This window comes from Cinclus cinclus, chromosome 6 (genome assembly GCF_963662255.1).
Source record: "Cinclus cinclus chromosome 6, bCinCin1.1, whole genome shotgun sequence".
Classification (NCBI taxonomy): Eukaryota; Metazoa; Chordata; class Aves; order Passeriformes; family Cinclidae; genus Cinclus; species Cinclus cinclus.
The window spans coordinates 37,665,155-37,689,147 of record NC_085051.1 but is presented as its reverse complement, the minus strand read 5'-3'; the positions used below and the strand labels follow the sequence as shown (position 1 = coordinate 37,689,147).

The following is a 23,993-nucleotide window of genomic DNA, read 5'->3' as shown; positions in this document are numbered from 1 at the left end:
GAAATAATTTTAATGTCTATAAGAGTTCTAAGTGTATGACAAGTTTAAGATCCAATAAAAATTAAACCTCTTGAACATTTTTCTTCTCAAGTCTAAACAAGAAATATGTTGGCAACTAGAAATAAAAATCATGGCATTGGTCAAATCTCAAACCATTCAAAATGTCTACTATCTAAATGCCAAAACCCCGAAGTAATCTAACATACAAAGGAGATGCATGAGCAAATTCACAGAGGACTTATAAATACAAGAAAGGCTATTATGTTCCTGCCAATGCACAGAGTTCAAAAATAAGATTTAAAAAAAACACAGTAAAATGTATTCAAATCACTGCAGAAAGTCGTTTGTCACTTCCTCTAAACAATAAAGTTTTTGTTCACTCTAGAAATGGTGAAGAGGCACTAGTTAAATTAAAAAATGCAAAACTGGATTTTCATCAAACTAAAACTAATAAAATATTCAACATCTGTTTTTTTTCTAGAAGTCACAATACTTTAAGCTTTGTACAACAATAAAAGCAGTGCTACCTCTCTTGTTGAATGACAACATCTTCAAGTGCAAGAAAAGAGCAAATTCTGATTAACAGAATACTATACTGCACTTAATTTTAATGCAACCACCCCTATTATCAAACAGGGTGTATTTTAGAGAAGTGAAAGCATTCCATTTTTAGCAGTTTCATAAAGTACAGTGTTATGGGGGTTGCTTTGTTTTCAGCAATGTTTCTTGGTATCAGAAGAAAAACACAGAAATGAACATTAAGAGTGAGAAATAAACTTCAGCTGTCCAACTGAAATTCAGCCAGTTCTTTCTTTTAAGGCGCCTTGGTGGAGCACTCTTAAATCTATTTGTTGCTATGCCTGAAGGGTTTGAATATTTCCCTTACAGTTTTAAAGCTTGGAAATCCCCTTCAAACTCTTCTAAACAAGACGGCTTTTCTCAGAATTGTGTAAGGTATCACTATGTACTCTGGATTGCACACAATTTGTTTGGCCTCTGTTACACGTGCCTCTGAGTTTACAAATAATCCCCGAGTCAGGAACTCCTGTGGCTGTAGCCTTCAGAGGCACTGTCAGGAACAGGAAGCTGCTTACAAGCACAGTGGGCACTGCTGATGCAGGACTCAGCTGACATTCATGGAAATAGAGGTAGAAGGGGTAAATGGCACACTTGTCCTGGGCTGTGGCACATACTGTGCCACATTCAGAACAGGACTGACATACACCCAAATCCCCTTTTGGGTAACTTAGGCCTTTGGGGCAAATCATGGAGTTGGAAGGACAACCACAGCTTTACTTAAAAAAAAAAAAAAATCAATCTAAAAGGTAAGAGTTGGAACTTAATGTTCAAGGTTCCTGGGAAACAGCACCGCCTCATTCAGTTGCAAAAGAACACTAAGATGAATGGGACACTTCCTCTTTGTCTTCCCCTTATGTTCTAGAAGAATATGTAAAATCCCTGCTTAGCCCAGATCTAGTGTGGGAATTCACATGACCACAAACCCATCTCTTCCGGCCTTCTTGACAGCATACACACATCTCCCATGAGCTTCCTTCCCACTGCACAACAGCCCTTTCAGGCTTATCAGAGGTATGTAGGAGCCACAAAGGGAATGAAATTACAGCAATTGTGTAAATACCCAGGAGCAGCTGCGACATGAAAGTCATCACAGAAGAAGTTGATTCTGCCTCTCAGCATACCAATTATATCCTCTCAGGCTCAATGGCACAACTCCCAATTAAATGCAGCCAGAGTAAACAAGCATCTGACAGAAAATATCACGTAGAAATTTTGTACGAAAGGTGACAGTCTTATTATAACAGTTTCCTTTCTATGGCAGCCTGCAAGGTTACAGCTCACTGTTTTAGATCATCATATGATATCCTAGTAAGCCTTCCAGAAGCTATGCCTAAGGATCTGAATTGATGCCTATTTTTAATGTGCAACATTTCCTTATCACAGGTAATCAGTTTTAGAGTTCATGTAAGCCATCTTTTCAACATATTTGTAAACAGTGTTCACTATTATTCTGATGTACAAACCTATATTGTTTGATTTTCTTTCCTAAAACTAATCACAAATTAGATTTATTTCTTTTTTTAATCACTGCACAACAAACTATTATTGGAGGAACCTCAACAAACCAAGTCTTTGCTCCTCATTTTCTACTATGTTCACATTTATTGTGAAGTGATGGAAATAAAACAAATCAATGATGCTTTTGCAAAAGTAAGACAAAAGACTATTCCTTGGTGAAGAAAAAAAAAGAGATTCCAAATGCATTTATATATTCCATTTGAAACATTGTTGGAAAAATATATTTAGAGCTCAAAACAACTCAAACTGTTTCCCTGTTTAACCATTTCATTGCATAATATAGATAATATAGGAAATACAAATGCACTAAAGAAAACTAGTTAGGAGAAAAGAAGGAATACAGAGCTAGTTTCCTACTTGAATTACAGCCACTACAAAAAAAAGTGACTGACTGGAAAATGAAATCCTCCCCCACCTTCTCAGATGTATTTGCTTACATCCTTATTTCAGCCTTGTCACCTAGTTCCCCTCTGGAAGCCCCTGGCTGCAGAAGAAGTCACACAGTCTGACATACCTAAAATGGCCAGGATATTTTCATCACCACATGTCTGCTTTCATAGCACAAAGGCAACTAAAAAGTCCCAAATTTATTTCTGGAAACATCTGATACATCATGACACTGTTTTGCCACTACCCCCACATCCATGCTCAAAATTCACTGAGGAAGCAGACTTTAAGCTGTACAAACAACAGTAAGCACACCAAGTTCATCTCTATTCAGGGACTGCCTGCTGATACAGAACTGGAATGAGATCAACTTGAAACTAACAAGTAGGTGGCCCTGGAGTGATAAATGATGGAATTTCAGCTATCACACAGACTAACAGAATCTACTGACATCAGAATTTAATATAGTGTATTGACTCTTTGTTCCATTAGATTATATTCATTTAATAAATCAGGCTCTTATGCAGGAGAAACATAATTTCTACTACTCTTCAGATTGTCTGTGAAGGTTCTGTTACCCAGAACTCCCTTCCTAAATCTCTCCACCTTCAACTGGTACTGCCAATCTAGCCCTGCATACTTGACACATTTGAAATTTTCAATCCATACAGCATTCAATAAAAACACAGCCTTTTGTTTATTTTATTATATTATATAACACCCGTACCTATTAAATACTTACAATTACTGCTGCATTTTTAAGGAGAATTTTATTCTCCTGTACAATTCACAGCTAGATCAGACTAAAAGTTGTGAACTGAAAATCTGTATGGAAATTAGATGTCTGCACAATAGGCTACATGTATTACAAACACCCCAAGGCTGTTTCAAGTTCTGTAACTGATGAACATGTTTAATGTCAGTGCCTGCAGAAAGCCTGAAGAGTAAACCTGGTGTCTTCTTCCATATTTTCAAAGCTGGTGAAGAACTGCCAGCTGCAGCAAACCCCCAGTCAACACTCAAAGATAAAGCAAACCTGCCCTGAGATGTGCTGTGGGCTCCATCTAGTGGGGCTCAGATTTGTTCCCTATCGCTACCACCAAATCTGTTATCACCACACAAAATGTGTCAGAAATTGAATCACAGAATCATTAAGGCTGGGAAAAAAACTCTAAAATCATCGAGTCCAACCTGTGACTGATCACCACCTTGTCAACTAGGCCACAGCATTCAGTGCCCCATCAAGTCGTTTCTTGAACACCTCCAAGGGACTGTGACTCTACCACCTCCCTGGGCAGCCCATTACATGTTTTACCACCCTTTCAGTCAAGAAATTCTTCCTCGTGTCCAACTTCAACCTCTGCTGGCACAGCTTGATGTTACGTTCCCTTGCTCTGTTGCCAGTTGCCTGGGAGAAGAGACCAACCCCCACCTGGCCGCAGCCTTCTTTCAGGTACTTGTAGAGACCAGTAAGGTTTCTCCCCAGGCTCCTTTTCTCCAGGCTGAACAACCCCAGCTCCCTCAGTTGCTTCTCCTATGACTTACTCTCCAGACCCCTGACCAGCACCACTGCTCTTTTCTGGACTCACTTCAGCACCTCAATGTCCTTCTCATAGTGGGGGACCCAGAACTGGACGCAGCATTACAGATGTGACCTCACCATGAGTACAGGGGGACAATCACTATCCTGGTCCTGCTGGCCACACTATTTCTGATACAGGCCAGGATGCCACTGGCCTTCTTGGCCACCTGGGCACACAGTGGATCATGTCCAGCTACTGCCAGGCAGCACCCCCAGGTCCTTTTCCACTGGGCAGCTTTCAAGCCACTTTGTCCCCAGCCTGACATTTTGCCTTGTTCAACCTCATAGAGTAGGCCTTGACCCACTGATCCAGTCCATCCAGATCCATCTGCAGAGCCTTTCTGCCTTCCAGCCCATAAACACTCCCACCCGATTGGTTTTGTCTGCAAACTTGCTGAGAGTACATTCAATCTCCTTCATCCAGGCCATCAGCAAAGGTGTTAAACAGGACTGGCCCAACACTGAGCCCTGGGGAGCCCCACTGGTGACCAGCTGCCAGCTGGATGTAGCTCCTTTCACCACCACTCTCTGGGCCCAACCATCCAGCCAGTTTGGTACCCAGGGAACAGCACACCTGTCCAAGTCATGGGCTACTGGCTTCCCCAGGAGAATGCTGGGGGAGGCAGTGTCAAAGGCTTTGCAGAAGTCACAGAACTGCAGTATACTGTAGTGTCTGAAATTGCACCCTCATATGTTTATCATGACCTTTGAAAAGCTTGATACCCCTAATGTATACTGTAATTACAAACATGAAAGTATATCTTTAAAACTGAGGAGTAGTTGACAGGAGGTTGGTGGGTTGTAAAAGGTGACAGAACAAAACTATAACCAGTTCTTTTAGTTTTTTGCAAACTCAAGATGCCTTATTTTGTTCTATTCACTAGGTTTTATTCCATATTTAAAATGTAGCTTTTGGAGGATTAAAAGATTTTAATTTTTTAATGCACCCCCCCCCACACACACATTTTAATTATTTCAGCATTCATTAACAGCTGTCTGAAAATATAAGAACAAATAAAACATGAAAGATGTTGAGATTTAGATGCAAATTATAAACACAACTGAAAAAGACACACAGGATACTTCATGGCCTATCTAATGACCTACCAATGGTTAAAGCAAAGAAAAAAATTTCTGGTGTTCTCAAAGTGCCTGAACATTACTTGTATATTACCCTTCTAGCCAGTGAACTTGTCAGGGTATGAGACCTACCTTTGGACTTGTCTTTCTAAAAGTGTCAGTTCCATGTATCACATCCCTTATTATTCTCTCACTGAGATTACTGTACTCCTCTTCGGTGAGGTTACTGTCCTCTAACTGACGGTTGCAAACTGGGCATTGTCCACTGCAGTAACAGTGAAACAAGAAAATAAAACAAAAAAGGCTTTTAAATAAGAGATTCCTTAAATATTACTAACTTATCAAGTGTCTGTATATGAGTACAATTCTTTAAAAGAACTGCAACACAGTACAATAGTCAGAAAATCAGTTTTATTCTTTCTGCAATCTATCCAAAACCTACTAAAATTACTAGCTCTTATATTCTTTTTATTTTCTTGAACCCATTTTAATTTTATTCAATACTTATCCAAGTAGGCTACCTCAAACTTGTCTAGTTCAAAATAAAGTGTTCTTACAGTTCTAACAAAATAACTACTATGGAACCACTTGTCACCATTTTGTTCACAGATTCTTAATTCATGATAAAATGTGAGGTGATCCAAGTTAGTTTAGCTCTCAAAGTCTTTAACTGTTTACAGACAGTAAGACAGAAAACAGACTTAGTTCCCAGTCCAGACAATTGATGTTAAAATTTTAAAACTCTTAAAGGCTGGAAAAGGTTGTCTAAAATATGATGAATTATCATAACAGAGAACAGTACCACACACATTCTTTAATAATAATAATAACAACAACAACAACAATAATCTATTTTATAGCAAACAACCCTTAAAAGAGTGAGCTATGTTTTTCTTTAAAGAGCTTCAGAAATTGTGAGCTCTACAGGTGCTTTTACTTCACAGTATGAAACCTAGAGTATTTTTATAAACCACCTAAAATCCCCATAATCCATTGGAGACATTCTCAAAATTAATACATTTATAATTGCCAAATTGCTACAAAAAGCATAAAACAAGGTTTCCAATAGAATAACATTTAAAACAGCAGTATACAGACATCAAGAATACTGCACTGTAATAGACACACACATCCAAATATAAACCTAAGAACTGTGAAAACCTAAGAACTGAAAATGAGATATGAAGGGAGAAACCTTTCATCTGTACAAATTAACTGCATTGTGCAAATTGAATCAGTTTTCAAGAAAATAACACTTTTACACACCAAAGCTGCTCTGCTATGGATCGTGTTAAGCAACAGTATTATAAATCCAATAAAAAAGAAAGTCTTTAAATCCTAAACAGGAGACAAATAAGCCACACAGTAGAATGGCACCTCTTATTTTTTACTGTGTTTTTCTGCCTTTGCTCTGCTAAGCATAACTCCTTTCCAAATGTGTATGTTGGGTCTTGTTTAATATACAAGAATGAGTTGGAAACTGGAGTTTGTGAAATCATGTCTCACAAAAACTGAAACAGTTTTGTATACAAGAAAGGCATTTTTTTTTATATTTTTAAAGGAAGAATACAATATAGACTAATCAAGATAACCCCTCACTTATAAATAAAATGTTGTATTTACCTGTCTTTAATTTTGGTCAGGCGTCCTCTCCAGTTCCCTCCTGGTATACTAATATGTACAGAGGGAAAGATAAATAAAAACATTAGGTTCTTAGTTAATAATATCTGAACTATATGTCAGAATAATTATATTTTGGTCAACATGTAGAAACAAAAAACAAACTATCATCTACCCTGCAAAGGAATTATATAAAAATCCATATTAATTTAGTAACGCCTGGAAATATTATATAAAGAACCAGCATTTAATAACACGTGAAGAACTAACACCATCAACCTCAGCAGTTTATGCTGTCCCCAAATTTTAAGAACCACACAATCAATGTGCACTGACAACTTTTAAGTTATTGCCCTGCATATTCATAAGCCATTCCAATAATGGTAGTGCATTCCCACTGACACACTTTCCATCCAGGAAGACTAACCTGTAAAATGGCTCTGAAGCTCACACAAAACAAAGCCAACAGTTAAAACAATCACAGATGGGCTCACATCCAACCTCATTGCAAACATGGAATGGGCTCAGGTGAACCCCACTGTGCATGAGCACTCTTAACTAGTTCTGACAATCACTACTCATGACAACAAACCGTGTGACCAGCTAAACAGTGTGCTAAAACATAGAGCCTCCTACTAAGATTGTATAGAATACTAGGAGATGAACAAAGCAAATACATTTAATCTTCACTTTACATAGTAAAATTTACTGTCTCTTTCCTTTAAAGAAAAAAAGAATCTAACTTCCAACTGATTTCAAGCTTACTACTTCTCTAATAAATTACAGGAAAAGCCCTCATACATCTGTCAATATTCCTTATCTAGCACCCCAGAAAGAGATGAAGTAAGTTATTTTGAACTGCCATGACCCAACACGATTTCCTAATTTTTGTACCAAGGAGTAATATTTCACGAGTAAAAGAAAAGATAATTTGTGAGCAAAAAATAAAATGCATCTTTTCATGACAACACATCTCTTGTGGAGAAGCAAAAATCAAAATGAGATGTTGAGGGGCCTCAGAGTTGATCTGTGGGATAATCTGAATCCCTACTCCTCATGAACTGCATCTTGCTATTGAAACTTCATTTACCTTTCAAACCATAGCTTTATACTCCGCATAAATGTTTTGTGAGGGTATATTTGGTTCTCTCTCAAATATAGGAGGATACCAAAGAGCTCTTTTTGTAATTCAGCACCTTTCATACCCCTGCTGAAGTAAAAAAATGACTGCAGGACATCCAAGGTTGGGACCACACCTTTAGACAACATTTCATAATACAGTTCAAAGGCGAGTTTCATTTCTTGGTGACAGCTGGCTGCTTTGATACAAGATTCATAGCATGTCCGTGAGGGAATCATATTCTTTTTTACTTCTTCCAGAAGAGTCAAGGCCATTCTCCATTGATCTGAATTGCTCAACCCCTTGATTAGAAGGCTGTAAGCCCCACTTTCTAAAGTCTTAAACCTGACTTTCATTATGTCATACACATCACGGATTTCTGAAACCTGTCCCTGGTGGACACACAGTGTCAGGTATTTGAGCAGCACATTGTACGCAAGGTCACCATTACGCTTTGCCAGGTGGGTCAGCAAGGACTTGGCCACATCAATGGGGCTGTTGCACCTGATCATACTGTTCAGCATCACCTCTTCAAATATTCCAGGTAATTGGAAATCTTCATTTAGTTTGTTCCATTCCTCAGCCTGCAAAGGCTTTTCTGGAGGTTGCACATTGCTAAACCTATGCCTTGACCGAACACGACTCATTGACCGTTTCTTTGCAGCTCCAACAGAGGAAGAAAAGTGGAATTTCCCTTCAGGTATTTCTTTAGTCTCCTCATCCCATTCTTTTCCTTCTCTGCAATCAATTTCAGACCTTTTCTTGGTAGGCAAGACATCAGTTTCTTTGGGGTCCACTGGTAATGCAGTGCTGGAAGATGTCATAAAACTGAAATAGTTATTTTTTCCCCCGGTAGGGATGCTGAAAGAGGCAGAAAACAGTTGTCGGCATCTCGAAACAGGCCAGAACATGTGACATTTCCGTAGCAAAGCGTGAAGACCCTGCTGACTAGTTTGAGTAAAGAGTGCCATCACAAGACGAAATTATCTCACTATTAACTCACTGCATCTGATGAAGTTATAAAATGAAAAATTCAGTTTGCATGGGGATGTTTATTAATAAAAGCCCAAGGGCTGTTAAGATGTATAAGCTTGTTTCCAAATGATTGTTCTGTGAGCCCTTTTTTTTTTTCCTATGGACACTTTTTTTTTTCCCACAAAAATCAATCTCTTAGACTGTGAGGACAGTAATCCAAAGTGAATGTATCTTTCCTTCTAGAGAAACTGTTTTGCATATTATTATTCCTGTATGTTGGTTACAGCAATGATGTGTACTGTCTATGCTGTACGCAGAAAGGCAATGCTGACGCAGCTTCACGAAAAGCACAGGGTTTTTCTTCCTGCCTTTGTCCAAGTCAAGTCAGGAGATTTCCTAAAAATAAAAACAACACCATGACATCACGACCTGCTCCGTGGTTTCCTGTAATATTTACATCTGCGTGCTAGCAAACACGAAACTGAAAGGTAGCACGACGATTTCAGGTGAGAAATCCCAATCCTGATCCTTCAGGCAATCCCAGGACAGGCTTCCTACACTGCTTCCCTCACATTTTTCACCTGGTGACAAACTTCCGTTTAACCTGTTTTAGCAATCCCAAATCCTTGGTAACGCCGCTGCCAAAGAGGCAGAGCAACAACGCGGGCGGTAATTACAACGAAATCCCAGGTACACGTTAGATTGTACAGCTAAATACCAGGAGGTCCACAGGCTGGTCCGCCACACGAGGAGACCCCGCAGAGCCCCACATCCCTCACTCGGTGCCCCGCTAGACCCGGTCCGGCCGTACCGCAGAACCTCCAGCTTTTGGGAAAGTCGCTCCCGCTCGCCCCTCTCTCCCTCATCCCCCCGTGAGGGGCCCACCTGACGCGGCGCGCGGCAGCCACGCACGACAGGCGCGTGTCCCGCGGCAGAGCAGGCCAGCTTCCCATTGGCCCGGAAGCGCGTGACGGGCCCGCGCCCGCGCGTGGAGCCAATCGCGTTTTACCGGCCGGGGCCGCACGTGATCCGCGCGTCCCGTCTGGAGGGACGGGGCGGCTCCGCCATGTCGGGTGAGGGCAAGAAGCTCCGAAGGGCAGGGGCGCGTCGCTCAGGGCCGTGCGCATGCGCGGGGAGGCCGTCGGTGCCGGGCGCGTTCCGATGGACTGGGAGCGAAGGCTGCGGGCCCGCCTGGCCGCGCGCCGCGCGCGTGAGTGCCCCGGGATCGGGAGAGGGCGGGGGAAGTGCCCCGGGATGCCCGCAGTCACCGGTGGGGCGGGGGCACGGCCGGCCGGGCGAGCGTCGGCCTCTCCGGTGCTGCCATCGTTCGCAGGGGCCGGGCGGGTCCCGGAGTCCGCCCCTCGGAGAAACAAGCTCCCGTGGTTCAGAGGTCGGTGAGCGGGAACGGTGAGGAGCTGTGAGGGCCACGCTGCCCGGCCCGGCCCGGCACACGGCCCGGCGGCCGCGAGCGGTTTGCCCGCGGTTTGGCAGCCCCGAGCCGGCACGGCACGGCACGGCACGGCACGGCACGGCACGGCACGGCACGGCACGGCGATTTGAGGCTGCGGCTCGCACCGCGCAGTGTGTCAAACAGTGCTGCCCCTGAAACGGGAGCGCTGCTGCTCTGTCCGGCATCCTCATGGAGCTGCTGCGACCGCGTACCTTGCGGTGAATCGGGTGTGTGCAGCGGTAGAAGGGGGTGCTTTGTACATACTCAAAATGCTTACGGGACATACTCTTACGTAATTTATGTGATTGGCCTGTACTCCACTCATTTCCACCTCATATGTGTGTTACTAAACAGCAAAACCGGGTAAGCCTCAATATTCGCTATTTTTCAAGCCCCTTGATACATTAGAACTCTGTTTGGAGTACACCGTGAACATTCTTTTCTGTGTCAATCAGCCAAAAAGAGTGAACAAGAGCTAAAGGATGAAGAAATGGAACTGTTCACAAAATATTACATGGAGTGGAAAGGAGGGAAAAAAAGTGACAATATATCCTATGCAAACATACCACGATTTTACTACAGGGTAAGTGAAGTATCCAGATAAACTTTTAACAAAAGGCTACTCTATGTTATAAAAGAAGTTATGCTCCCTCATAGGGACCCTGCAGCTTCAGAAGCTAAAGTAGATTGAAACCTCAGTGATGTGAATTGCTTAGTCCAATTTTTTGTTTTGTACAGTTATGAATTTCAGCAGTTTAAAATAATTACTAAGAATCTTACCAGAGTTTTGCTAATCAGGTAAAGATGGGTAAATTCTCTTTCAGAGGCACTTAATGTTCTATCTAACTAAATTTTGGCATACTGGTGTTACACATGTGTATCTTCTGGTTCCTGTTTAGACATGATAGGATGCTACTTCATGAAAATGGTGGCTCATTGCTCTTTCAGACTAGAGATAGATCTGTTGCTTGCATCATCCATCAGAAATACTTGGTCCAGCAACCTAGTTGTGAGATTACCCAGATTGGGATGTGAGCACATGTAGACATGTTGATATTGCTGGCACTCATCGACTTGACCGCTCGGCTGCTGTCAAACTTCTCGTGGTCACGTATTCCTTAGGGTCTCACCTTTCTGCCAGTTAAGTTCTCAAGTACCCGTGTTTCAATTGGGGGATACATGTGCAACTCTCCAAGTGCCAGTGGTGCTGTACAGTTTGGCACGTAAATATAGGCAGAACTTTAATACTAGGTGTTCTTTCATCTTACTTGTTGGCCAAAACAAGTCTAGTAGACATTCACACTTTGTTGTAGAGTCAGGCCTACCACAAAATAGTATGTGCTGTTTCTCCTGAGTAAAACACTACAGTAAATGCCTTTTTTTGTGAGCCCTCGTATCTAGTGACCATGGAAAGTGCTTACTCTGTGGGTTACCAGCTATGAGGTACTTCTCTGTCTGTCCTGTTAAGGATGTCCTGCTTTAAATAAGCGCTTTATTATTGAAATGGTTTGAGAAGATGTGCAAGTGATAACGCTTTTAGGAGAAGCAAGTTGGGTATACCGGCTGTTATCTGTCAAGTAAAATTCATTTAGAGCATGTGACTTAAGACTACCTAAGAGTACTTGCTGAATGTGTAGTTTTTGAATGGTACTGTGCAGAAAATTAAAATGCCACAATGTTTCCAGCTGCCAGCTGAAGATGAAGTCTTGCTTCAGAAATTAAGGGAAGAATCTAGAGCTGTCTTTCTGCAAAGAAAAAGTAGAGAACTGTTGGATAATGAAGAGCTGCAGGTAGGAAAATAATTTCTGTATGTCTTGTAATGGATTTAGATTATTTTCTGTCAGAGTTTGATGATGATCTGTCCACCCACAGAACCTTGTGGTAGGATGCTTTGTATTTGGGCACACAGTACTTGGTAAAGCTGAAGTTCTGCCTAGCTTTGGGCTCATAATGCCAGTGTGAAGCTTCCTCATTATGATGAATGTGGGGATTAAACTGATGGCTTCTGCTTTTCCAGCACATTGCAATAATTTCCCTGGTGGGCCCAGATGATGAAACAAGTTCTGTTTATGTATCACTGAGAGAGACTTCTGAGATGGTTGATTTTATTGCACCACAAAGACAAAAGGGGTGTGACCCTAGAAATGCTAGTGAAGGAGGGAGAGCGTGCATGTGTTTAGCAGCATTTAAGGAAATGGAAGTAGCAAACTCACTTTTCTGGCTGAACTGACCATGTGTCCTGATTAACTGAGAGGACCTTGCATCAAGCCCACATTTTTGCTGAGTTTCTTAAACACTGTATCTCTAGCACATTGACATCTCTAGAAGAGATATCTTCTTAACCAAATATAAATACCTTTTAAGAATCTATGGTTCCTACTGGACAAACATCAGACATCACCAATGATTGGGGAAGAAGCAATGATTAATTATGAGAACTTCTTGAAAGTTGGTGAAAAAGCTGGACCAAAATGCAAGTAAGGCTTTCTTCTCTTGTATGTGCTCATTTTGACTAAACCTAAGTGCTACTGTAACTTTCAGTTGCTAAAATAGATGGGAACAGTTTAATGGTTAGAAAAAAATCATATCCATGTAGTTACTGATGAACTGGTTACTTTGCATCCTTGCAAAGGTAACTCTGCATCTCTGAGGTGACTTGTAATAAGGGGTGCCTAAAAGAGTAGTACTGCATCCTTTTGAAGAAATTTTTATCATCATGAACATTTTTAGATGTAGTGGTCAGTAAACAGCATGTTATGTAAATGAACTGTAAATCATGTCTCCACTGATATTGCTCAACCTTCCTTAGTATCTTCTGATGCAGAATTCCCTACCACATGTGCTCCGCATGCAATGAATGGTCCTTCTTTATGCTCCTGTTGGAGATGGCTGTTGTGCACATAGTTTTGTGATTGAGCTTTGGGCAGAAGCAAATTATTTGTCAGTACTGGCCGTTTCTTTTATGTGCATATTGTTGTAGAAGATTGGAAACTACGAAACATACTGTACTAAAGAGAAATTGAATAAAAGTTCTCAAAAGTTCTACATCACTGAAGACTCTCATGAGCAGAAAAGGTAGCTGCTTTTTATTGAGTTTACTGTTGTTACTTGGTAGGATTCCACCTGATGAATGTAATGTAGCATATCAACACATTCTGTGTTAAAACATTATTTTACAGGATCTGTAAATTTCAAATGCTGTAACTGGATCTGTCAATGCAGTGTAATCAGATGCATAGAAGTAGCTTTGTGTTTATGTTTTACAGGCAATTCTTTACAGCGAAGATCTTTGCTAAATTACTCCATAATGATCCTTATGGGAGAATATCTATAATGCAGTTTTTCAATTATGTCATGCGAAAAGGTTAGTGGATGCTTCTTCTGTGTTAGAAGTTGCTTCATTTTAAGGCTGTTTTCAGCTTTATTAGTTACTTGATGTTCCCTTCAACAGCAGTGAGGTCTGCTGAGATTGATAACTGCAAATGCTGTTTTTCTTGAGGCTTGGGATTTTTTCTTGTTGCTAGAAGGTGGGAGTCCATCACACCTCTGAAATCCCCCCTGTCCCTGGCCACAGATAGGCTTGATCTGTTTGTTATATATATTGTCATTCTGATTTCCTTTATTCAGGCAATACTGTGAAGTGCAAAGCAGTACAGTTCCCTGGCAGGTGTAATCTTGACCACTGCAATTGGGCAGATAGCTTTGTTTGCTGTTTGTCTACAGAGTGGTGCTGTCTGTGTTTTCTAACTGTTTGTCAAATATGTCAGTATGTTCCTGTGCTTGTCACTTACCATACTTTTAGCTATTTTTTTTATTATAAATAGCCACTTGGGCTTAAAAATACCCTTTTTTAAAAAAAAAAAAAAAATTTAAATGTTTGAAAACAGTAGGCTGGCTAGCAGAAAGGAAGATTGTCTCATTATCTTTTGCCCTGGCTACTGTGTTCTTAGATCTGCTGAAGCCTTTGGGAGAGGAGAACAACACCTTTCTCTAAGCAGCTCAGCCTGCTTAACATAAAATCTTGTGGTGCAAGGAATGAGAAATCTGTTGAGCAGGAAGCACGATGTGCAGGTGTGCACAATATGCAAGAAATGAGTAATAGACCCATTTCCAGCAACAAACCCAAAACCTGCAGGATAGGAGACTTGTGGCAAAGTCTGTTAGAATTGTATGCGTTTCAAAAAGGCCACCCAGATGGACACAGCAGAGGTTCTTTCAGAGCTTTGTTTCATCCAGAGGTTTTGAGTCTTGTGTATTTAGGATGACACCTTTTTACTACGCAAACAAATAATAAAAAAGCCACCACCACCAAATCACTTCATGTTTGATGCATTTACCCTTAAATTAACAACAAAACAGATGTATAACATCTGCCATCTGAGTGACACTCAGCCTACCACAAGAAACACTTACCTTGAAGAGTGAATGTTATGAAGGACAGCTCATATTGCATGAGGAATTTTTGAACTATTTCTTCTGAAAATTTGAGTTAAATTTAATATTGAGTATGTGAATAATAGTTTTTATTAATCTAATCTGTACTCCATCACTGTTACAGTGCTTTAACAATGTCCTCAAACACATTGTCCTGTAGTTTGTCCAATTAATGTGCCTTCTCATTACAAAGACAGATGCCTGTGTGATTCTAATTCTCATCTTGTAACTCAGAAGTGAGGGCCTGACCTGTGGCTGTAGCTACAGTGTCTGGTGCTATACAAGGGGTTGTTAGCAATCTATCTGTATATGACATTGTGCAGCCACGGAATGCAGTGAAAGTGTACTGCTACATGTTTCTAAGTCAGTGAGAGAGAACGAATCCATGTGTTTCCATATAACCAACTGCCTGTGCTTGTAGCCTGGAAAGCCTGGGCTGCATCAAAAGAAGAGTGGCCAGCAGGTTGAGGGAGATGATTCTACTCTGCTCTGAGACTGAGACCCCCACCTGGAGTCACCATAGGAAAGATGTGAGCCTCTCTTATGACCACATGCTCAGAGTTGGGTTGTCCAGCCTGGAGAAGAGAAGGCTCTGGGGGAGCCCTCATTGTGGACTTTCAGTACTTAAAGGGAGCATATAAAATGGAGAGAGAATGACTTCTTACCAAGGCAGATAGTGATAGGGCAAGAGAAAGCAGTTTTATATTAAAAGAAGAGGCATTTAGACTAGATGCTAGGAAGAAGTACTTTACTCAGAGGGTGGTGAGGCATTGGAACAGATTGTCCAGATAAGTTGTGGATGCACCATCCCTGGAAGTGTTCAAGGTTGGATAGGGCTTTGAGCAGTCTGATCTACTGGGGGTGGCATCCCTGCCTGTAGTGGGGGGAGGTTAGAACTAGGTGATCTTCTAAGTTGCTTCTAATCCTAGCATTTCTATGATACATCAAATGAAATGTGGTGTCTGCTCAGCCATTTTTCACATCTAGTTATTATAAGTCAGTTCTGGCAATGGTGTATATTATAAATAGAATATATTTATGAAGTGTATATTTATAGTATATTGCAAGTGACTCTTACAAATTTAGAGACTGAAACACTGTTTCTAAGTAAGTACATGACATGGCTTTGCTTAAAGCTCAGAAAAATGGGAAGAGGCACTTAAAATGCAGTTGTGCCTTGCAGCCTCTAGAATAACTTCAGATTTTGGCAAGAACTCAAAAGCCCCATAGGTTTCTTGCACTGTAATTCTGTTTTCTGTTTCACAGTATGGCTTCATCAGACAAGAATAGGTCTCAGTTTATATGATGTGGCAGGACAAGGCTACCTCAGAGAATCAGTAAGTGAATTCTTGATTAACTAAATGTCTCTCTTTAATCAAATGACAGAGCATCAGAAAGTTCCCAATTTTTTTCTAGTCTTGTCTTGTAAAAGCTTATAATATATTTGGGATTGGGTAGATTTGGATAAATTGCAATTCATGTATTCAAGAGATGGGTGGTGAGAGTGGTGCTAGGCTTTAAACTTACGGGTAATTTTCTGAAAAAAGGATTGTATCTACAAAGATTTCATGTCATTAGCACTTTACTAGATTTAGTAGGATATGGTAAAAAACACAAATTATTCTTCAGTGAATTATTCACCTGTTCTAAAAGGAGGTAATACTATAAAATAAATAAAAATGTCCTACTTACCACTCAAAGAAAAAAGATTTATTAAAAAAATATTCAGCAATGGGATAATCCAATCAGGAGTTGTGCTCCTGATATTTGGAAAAGGTACAGTTGAATGCATTTATATTTACACATAAATATCATGTACTCTATTTAATTCTGCTTTATTAATAGATTGTTTCAGCCCTGGAATCATATGTGTGTGTATATGATCTGGGATTTCTTGCACAGAGACAGAAGCTTTTTTACGTGCTTTCATGCTCTTTTCTGCATTGTTGCAGGACTGTATTTTTAACAAAATACACTTGAAAGTCAGGGAAGAATATAGCAAACATGGAACAATAGTAATGCTTAATGCTTGTTTTCTTTTCTTTCTTAATTCTGCAGGATTTAGAAAACTATATTTTGGAACTTATCCCTACTTTGCCACAGCTGGATGGCTTAGAAAAATCTTTTTACTCCTTCTATGTCTGCACAGCAGTTAGAAAGTTCTTCTTCTTTCTGGATCCTCTTAGAACAGGTAGGTCTACTGAAATGTTTCCACTGAAGCTACTGGTGTTTTCAAACCAATGTGTAGTTGTCCTGGTAGGCTTTTGTTCAGCATTGAAGATTAATCTCCACTGAAGGCCATGACTCTTCATTGTGGGTCTAATAGTCTACTTTTACAACTAATTAATTTCTGTGAGATACATATCAGTTGAGCTACTATAGAGTTATCTCACAGAAATTGAAAATAAGATGTTGTTTCATCCTGAGCCATTAGCAATAGCTAATTTTGTAAGTGTTTAGGGTGAATAGAAGATGCAGCAACCAGCAACACAACTGCTTGTCAGAACATCCACAGAGCTGTGAAAATGCTCAGGAATGGTTGGAGTGATGTGCTTTTCCTGTGGTTAAATCTGTGTACACTGTGTAGACCCACTAGAAAAGGTCTGCAGTTAGGTCTGATAATGCTTGTTACAAGTGTAGCTCCCTCCTATGCCCTCAATTTAAGTCACAAACTGGATGTGTTTTCAAGGTCCAGCTGTGGACCTTGTAAAGGTCAGAATTGTGTGGGCAGCAGCCTCTGACAGAGATAATTACAAACGTTTGGAGAGGGTGGGTGGGAAGTTACAATGCCATTATTTTGCACAGCTGTTAGCACAGTGTCTGTGCACCAGTCAGAGCTGCACCAGCAGAAGTGCATTCTGCTACCTTAGCTTTGTGTCACAGCTGTAGTTTTGAAGATGTAAGAATATCATGTCACTTAGGAGACTTATTATTTCATCAAATGTTTTAAGCATGCTTTCTTTACATTTTTGAGTTGATGTTGAGCACTCACATTTATTTTAATCTAATTTTCTGGCCTTTAAGGCTGCAGGAGAGCTCCTGCCAATATCAGGCTAGTTTTGTCCAGTCATTTTAAAATGTATTTTATCTCTGAAATTAGAGCCTTATCCTTGATGTTAGATGTGGGGTTTGTTTAGCTTTTGTTTCTTAAAAAGGCATGTTCTTGTGGTCCAAGTACTTCTTTCTTAAGTAAAGCCACCTAAATGAGAATAGTCTAATGGTTATGTTGGCTGAGCAGCTATTAAAATATATTTTCCTTTTCTTGCTGCAGGAAAGATAAAGATACAGGATATTTTAGCTTGCAGCTTCCTGGATGATTTACTGGAGGTAAAGGTCTCTAACATATACTGTTGTATTTTAATTTACTCTTTCTGAATTCTAACTTTATGTTTCACTTAGTTAAGGGATGAAGAACTTTCTAAAGAAAGTCAGGAAACAAATTGGTTTTCTGCTCCTTCTGCATTAAGAGTTTATGGTAGGTTCCTTTATATGTCAACACGTTTCTTCTCTTTCTTGTATGACTTAGACACATTATTACTGCTTTTTTTCTTCTGTTTTTATCATGTTAAATCCACCCTTTCAGTTTATCTTCCTGACTTTATTTATAATTTCATTGCTCCACTGTTGCTCTTCATTGTGGTTTTATAATCTGTCACCTTGTTGCACAAGGTACAAGATTCCTCTGTAGCCTTCTCTTCTGGCATTATTCATGCCTTTGCATCATCTTTAGCTCTTTTTTAAAGCTTACAGCCTATTTATATAAGATAATATGCTCTTAGCCTTCTGCTCCTCCCTCAGTATCCGCACCTATTAATTTAGATTAGAACTGCTAACACCTCATTATGGGAATCCCATTTCCTTTCCCTCCATGCTCTGTGCTTATTTGTGATGTTTTATGAATATTATTGTGGATCTAGTATAAATTCTCACTTAACTGTGTTAATTTTATTATGGAAATTAGAAAATGTCAATGTTTGTTTTTCTCTGTTGAAACAGTTCTTTCCTGATATAAGTATATTATGGTTTGCTTTTTTAATCCCCTTCCTAGGTCAGTACTTAAACCTTGATAAAGATCACAATGGCATGCTCAGCAAAGAAGAACTGTCCCGATATGGAACAGGGACTCTGACCAACATATTTTTGGATCGTGTCTTTCAGGAATGCTTAACTTACGATGGTGAAATGGTAATTACATGTTTTCCCTTTGTCTACAGCATAACGTCTTTGGCTTATTGGGTTGAGAAACTTCTAATAATCAGTATCTTTAAAACAAAGAGTAGCTTGAGGTAAAGTAAGTTTTATCACTGTGCACACAAATGACCATGCAACATAATAGAAAGTTAGTTCTCTTAAGAGCAAGGTGACTACAGTGTGGCCTAAAAATAAATTGCTTGTTTGAAAAAGCAGAGGTGATAGAGAATCTAGACAGCCTAGGATAACACCAGTTGTAGATTCAATTGAAAAATGCATGTTGGAAAAATGTATAGATGCAGCAATGCTTTTTAGTTAATGTCATGCTTTAAAGAGAGCCAAAGACAAGTAGCACACTTGAGATTAGTGCAAGTCAGCTAAGATGTCAATCTCTGCATGAAGACAGCTGTGTTCTTCATTGTAAACTTTCTATAGCTGTGAAAAATGAGAAGTTTAAGTAATTTAAAGTTAGACTTGTATCTGTATTTTTGAAGCTTTACTTATTGTTCAGCCACAATTTTTGTCTGCGTTCAGATGACTGGAGTGTAAAGTGAGAAGTTACAAATTCGCTATACAGCCCTTTTGCCACCTCAGCATTTTTTTTTTGTTAGAATCACATAATAATTGAGGTCATGAGGGGATCATCTTAGTTGTCCTGTTCTGGACTTGCAACAGTAGGTTCATCTCTCTTGTATGGGGGAGACCAGAGCAGGACCCAGTGGCTGGATGTATTGTAAGCAGTGCTGAATAGAGAAGGATCACCTTCCTCAACTTGCCACCAAAGCACTCATAAAGCAGCTGAAGGTGCTGTAAGCAACCTTTGCTGCAAGGGCCTGCTCCAAATCTGCTTTCTGACTAGTCAGCCCCAACTCTGCAGGTATGTGGGTTTATTCCTCCCCAGATGCAGGATTTTGCATTCCTTCTGTTGAACTTGATGAGGCTCCTGTTAGCCCATTTTTCCAGGCTGTCAAGCTCTCTGAATGACAGCACAACACTCTGGTGTTACAGGTCAACAGGGTAATGATACAGGGCTGTAGGATTCCTGTCCTTGTCACAAATATGTCTTGATGGGGAAACCAAGAATCCATACTAATGGAAAATAAGTGTGGGATACTTATTTGGAATGTTAACTAATGTTTCTAGCACATAATTTGCCAAACCACTGACTCTGGTCTAAGGATTATATACTTAATTTGCCCTGTAGTTCACTATTTGGTAACATTAGGCTTACTGCCACTAGACATTTAATATGTTTTTTCTTCACTAGTTGGGTATGCTCAGCAGTTTAAAGATATATTAAACATCGTTTAAAAGCATATATACAGCATGTTTCATTTGGATTTATGCTTGGAATGCTATCTTGCCTCTAAAATGGCAGGATTTCCCATTATCAGCAGTCATTAAAAAGTTAACTTTTCTGTGCACATTAGTGGTAGCAGCCTCTTTCTATTTCACGTTGTCTTTTTCAGCAAATAAACTGATCCCCTACAATGAAATAGCTACCAATTATAGAGTTCCTGCTTGCAAAATCAATTTATAAAGAAGACTATAATAAACATGATTGTATCTACTTCTAGGACTACAAAACCTACCTGGACTTCGTGCTTGCATTAGAAAACAGAAAGGAGCCTGCAGCTCTGCAATATATTTTCAAACTGCTTGATATAGAGAACAAAGGACACCTGAATGTCTTTTCCCTTAATTATTTCTTTAGGGTAAGTCTCTTTATACAAATAGGCCATTTTCTGTGTTTATAGTGTTATAGCCTATGTGCTTCTGCATGCAGATCTGCAGGAAATCACTTTAAATTACCAATAGCCACAGGCAGGCTAGTAACGACTTCTAAGAAGATTTATATTTTTTTTTAAGACAAAAATTGGAAAGATTTCAAAAGATATTTTCAGTAGTTTATCTCTAGTTGAAATTAACCATTTTGATTTTGAGTAGGAAAAGTATTTTCTATTGATTTGGGGTTTTTTTAAATTGAAATTTGTCCTAAAATTGCATGATAATTAGCTATTAAAATCTTTTCTGATGGTTCTAATTGATTATTGCCCATGGTTTTAATTTCAACTGTAATCCTAAAATTCACTAAAAGAAATGAAGATAATGAAATTTATTGTTAGGCTTACACAGCTGTGGGATTTTTCATTCAGTGCTTTGCTTTCAAAAAGCTTCTTGCATTTTTCATAGTCTGCATTTGTACCTGTCGCTTCCAGAATAGATTTAAACTAAGCTTAATTTTTTTTTAGTTGCTGTTAAAATTAATTCAAGATTGTAAAATCTTCCTCCAAACTGGTTTTTGTGTGATGGGGCTTTTGTTGTTTTGTTTTTTTTTTTTTTTTTCTTCTGACTAGTGGTGATTTTGGTTTGGAAAAGGGGCAGGTGTTTTGTTGTTTCATCTTGTTTTTCTCATAGATACCCGAGATACCTTTGGAAGCGAAGTGCTATGTAGTAAAATAGTATTTTTGCTGTGGATGGTTTCAGCTGAGTTGCAAGCTTGATGCTTTATTAATGTACAGGGTTCCCTCAGTAGTGTCTATTAAGACACAGGGGCAAGCAATCCAATTTTTTTTATATGGATCTCTGTGTTGTAACTGAAAATGTCATTGTACTTACCTGTATGCTTTAAGGATGAAGAACAAGGTATGTACTTCACTGAGTCAGTAAAGCATTCAGGCCTGCTCAAGGCATGGTCTTATATCCTCCTTATTTCTCTGTTGTTACAAGTCTCCTTGACATGGAAGGTTCTAAGTTTTCCTTGAAATCAGAACAGTTCCTTTTGATTCTGTGAATGATTGCTTTTCTGCTAGCATTAAGTGTGAATAGGTCTGTACCTACAGAGGCTGTGTTGGTAAAGCTGAGCTGATGAGACTGTGCAGCTTGTGCTAGTGAAACAGTTTTGTTCATAGCTGTCACCTGCAGATGTATGTTTGGTGATGCAGGTGTTTAAATAGTACCACATTAAAAGAATTGATTTGTCTTTCTGCTCATTGGTCATCTTCCTTCTCTCTTTCCCTGGCCTATATTTCATTTCCTACTGTCAGAAATGTAACGTTATGGTTGGAGTGTATTAATACCTTAAGTTTTGAGTGTTGAGGGATAGCATGCAAATTGTTCAAACACTTTGATAAGTGTGAAGGGGATATTCATATCATAGTAATTAAGAACTGTGAACCTAGAGATGTGTATCATTGATAATGCCTTAACTCACCCCTGCCTCACCTGTGGAAGAAAAATGATTGGAAACTGTACCATGAATGCTTTGTTAGAGGGCATACAGCTTAAGATGCAGAAGCATTTGATAACTTTTGGACAGTGTCAGTATTATACTGCACTAGCCATTCCTAATTTCTCTTTTTTCTAGGCTATTCAGGAACAAATGAAAATTCATGGACAAGAACCAGTTTCTTTTCAGGATGTCAAGGTTAGCTTTACTGAATGTAGTACTGTGTAAAATATTTGAGTAAGCATTTCATAATTTGTTACATCATCATTTCTAGGTTGTTGTATATTTACTTGGAGAGTAGTAGAAATGAGCTGATTTGTCCTACTTGTAGGTTTGAAAATGCCTTTCTGGTCAGCAGCTGCTCTGTAAAATAACTGATATGTTCTAGTACAATTTACCTGTTAAATACATATTGCTTCCACTTACACTGGAAGGTACTTGCTAAGTGCATTTTACAGTTCTGGGGATCATTCCAGGGGGCAGACTGGTAACTTAAACAGCCTATAAAAACTGATTACTGTCTACTCTGTATTTATCAGTTTTAGTACTTAAAAAAAAAAAAAAAGTACAAGAGCTTCTACAAAACTTAGCTGACACAAATGAACTGAGATTCATTTTGGCACTTAGAGGCTGAAGCCTCCCCAGAAAAGCAAATTCTTATTTCAGATGTGGGAGCTGAGGACACTGCTCTGAACTGTAGCCAATCAGTCAGTATGCTTTGTATCTTAAATGCTTTGGGCCTTAACAGCTGCTCTTTGTAAATTGGTGTGGGTGGCACTAGTTACCCAAAGATCATTCTGTATATGGCATGAAATGGCCATTATTCTGCTCATTAGTGTGTGGGGGCTTTTCTCCCAATTTTGACTTGTCTTTCATAGGATGAAATCTTTGATATGGTGAAGCCTAAGGACCCTTACAAAATCTCCCTTCAAGACCTGATCAATAGCAGTCAAGGAGACACTGTCACCAGCATTCTAATTGATCTGAATGGGTTCTGGACGTACGAGAACAGAGAGGTCCTTGTGGCCAGCGATAACGACAACACTGCTGATGTTGATGATACGTGACTTCGAATGGGAGCTGACTGTATCCATAGATATCTCAATCTGATGGGCCAACTGTTGGAAGCTGGAAACACTCATTATTGGAATCAATTCCTCTTCCATTTGACTGCTCTCCTTTCCTCCTTTGCCCCCACATATGATATAAAATGTGGGACATACACAAATCACAGAACTAATTTCTGAAATGAAGAAATGCAAGTGTTGTTTAAGAGGTAAAAATTACCTTTCTTTAAAAATAAATATTTCTGGACTTTTTTCATGTGTACCAAGCCATATTCTAATTTAAATAGCTTAGTTTAAGTGTGAATTTACCCTGAAGGTAAGCATGTGGTTCTTGGTGTCTTCAGCACTGGCCTGTATCCACTCAGCCATCCTAAGCCTCCCACTCCATTCTGCATGGCTTTGTCTAATGACAGCACTTTTGGGCATTCTGTTGTAAGGGCAAAAGTTTTCACTAAAAAATAAAGAATTCAGGCCTTTTTCTTCTACGCATGACCAGCTTTAAGTGTGTAATAGGAAGGTAAGTAAATTACTAAACTGGATAGTTACCTAATTGTAAGAGCTTCATTAACAGAAATAAACCTGCACTAGCTTTAGATCAAGTTAAAACTTATCCAAACACCTGTACAGAGGTTTTCACCAAGTTAAACTCCTGTGCAAGTATTTTATGTAATCTATCTTAATTGTACATCTGAGTTACAGCAGTAGTTAAAGCTGTGAAGCTCTCTTAATCCTTAAGAAAGCCAGAGAAATGTTTCAAGTTT

At 39.5% G+C, this 23,993-nt stretch overlaps 2 protein-coding genes across 4 annotated transcripts in view; one reads left to right on the top strand and one right to left on the bottom strand.

Moving 5' to 3' along the window:
- Positions 1–9,812, bottom strand: part of PRORP (protein only RNase P catalytic subunit) — a 37,701-nt gene extending 27,889 nt beyond the window's left edge. Inside the window, exons 1-4 of the mRNA XM_062495093.1 lie at positions 9,747–9,812; positions 7,857–9,257; positions 6,770–6,817; positions 5,279–5,411 (exon numbers count right to left, since the gene is read on the bottom strand). Of these exons, the coding sequence (XP_062351077.1) occupies positions 5,279–5,411; positions 6,770–6,817; positions 7,857–8,857 (1,182 nt within the window). The 5' untranslated portion in view covers positions 8,858–9,257; positions 9,747–9,812. The remainder of the gene's footprint in view (positions 1–5,278; positions 5,412–6,769; positions 6,818–7,856; positions 9,258–9,746) is intronic.
- Positions 9,813–9,986: 174 nt separating this feature from the next.
- Positions 9,987–23,484, top strand: PPP2R3C (protein phosphatase 2 regulatory subunit B''gamma). Of its 3 annotated transcripts, none has more exons than XM_062494340.1 (13): positions 9,987–10,071; positions 10,767–10,894; positions 11,997–12,101; positions 12,676–12,788; positions 13,578–13,675; positions 16,012–16,082; positions 16,804–16,936; positions 18,017–18,072; positions 18,145–18,220; positions 18,794–18,930; positions 20,514–20,651; positions 22,304–22,363; positions 23,044–23,484. In XM_062494340.1, exons 1-13 carry the CDS (start codon positions 9,987–9,989, stop codon positions 23,230–23,232), a joined length of 1,389 nt encoding a protein of 462 aa, XP_062350324.1. In that variant the 3' UTR covers positions 23,233–23,484. The 3 variants fall into 3 exon arrangements, with proteins under 3 accessions (XP_062350324.1, XP_062350323.1, XP_062350326.1); XM_062494339.1 differs by having other exon boundaries at positions 10,734–10,894; XM_062494342.1 differs by having other exon boundaries at positions 10,023–10,062; positions 10,749–10,894.
- The last annotated feature ends 509 nt before the right edge of the window (positions 23,485–23,993 follow it).

Coding starts and splice junctions, on each gene's coding strand:
- PPP2R3C (XM_062494339.1), top strand. CDS start 9,987: ATGCGCGGGGAGGCCGTCGGTGCCGGGCGCGTTCCGATGGACTGGGAG. Junction 12,102..12,675: donor TGGATAATGAAGAGCTGCAG/GTAGGAAAATAA, acceptor ATACCTTTTAAG/AATCTATGGTTCCTACTGGA. Junction 22,364..23,043: donor TTTCTTTTCAGGATGTCAAG/GTTAGCTTTACT, acceptor TGTCTTTCATAG/GATGAAATCTTTGATATGGT.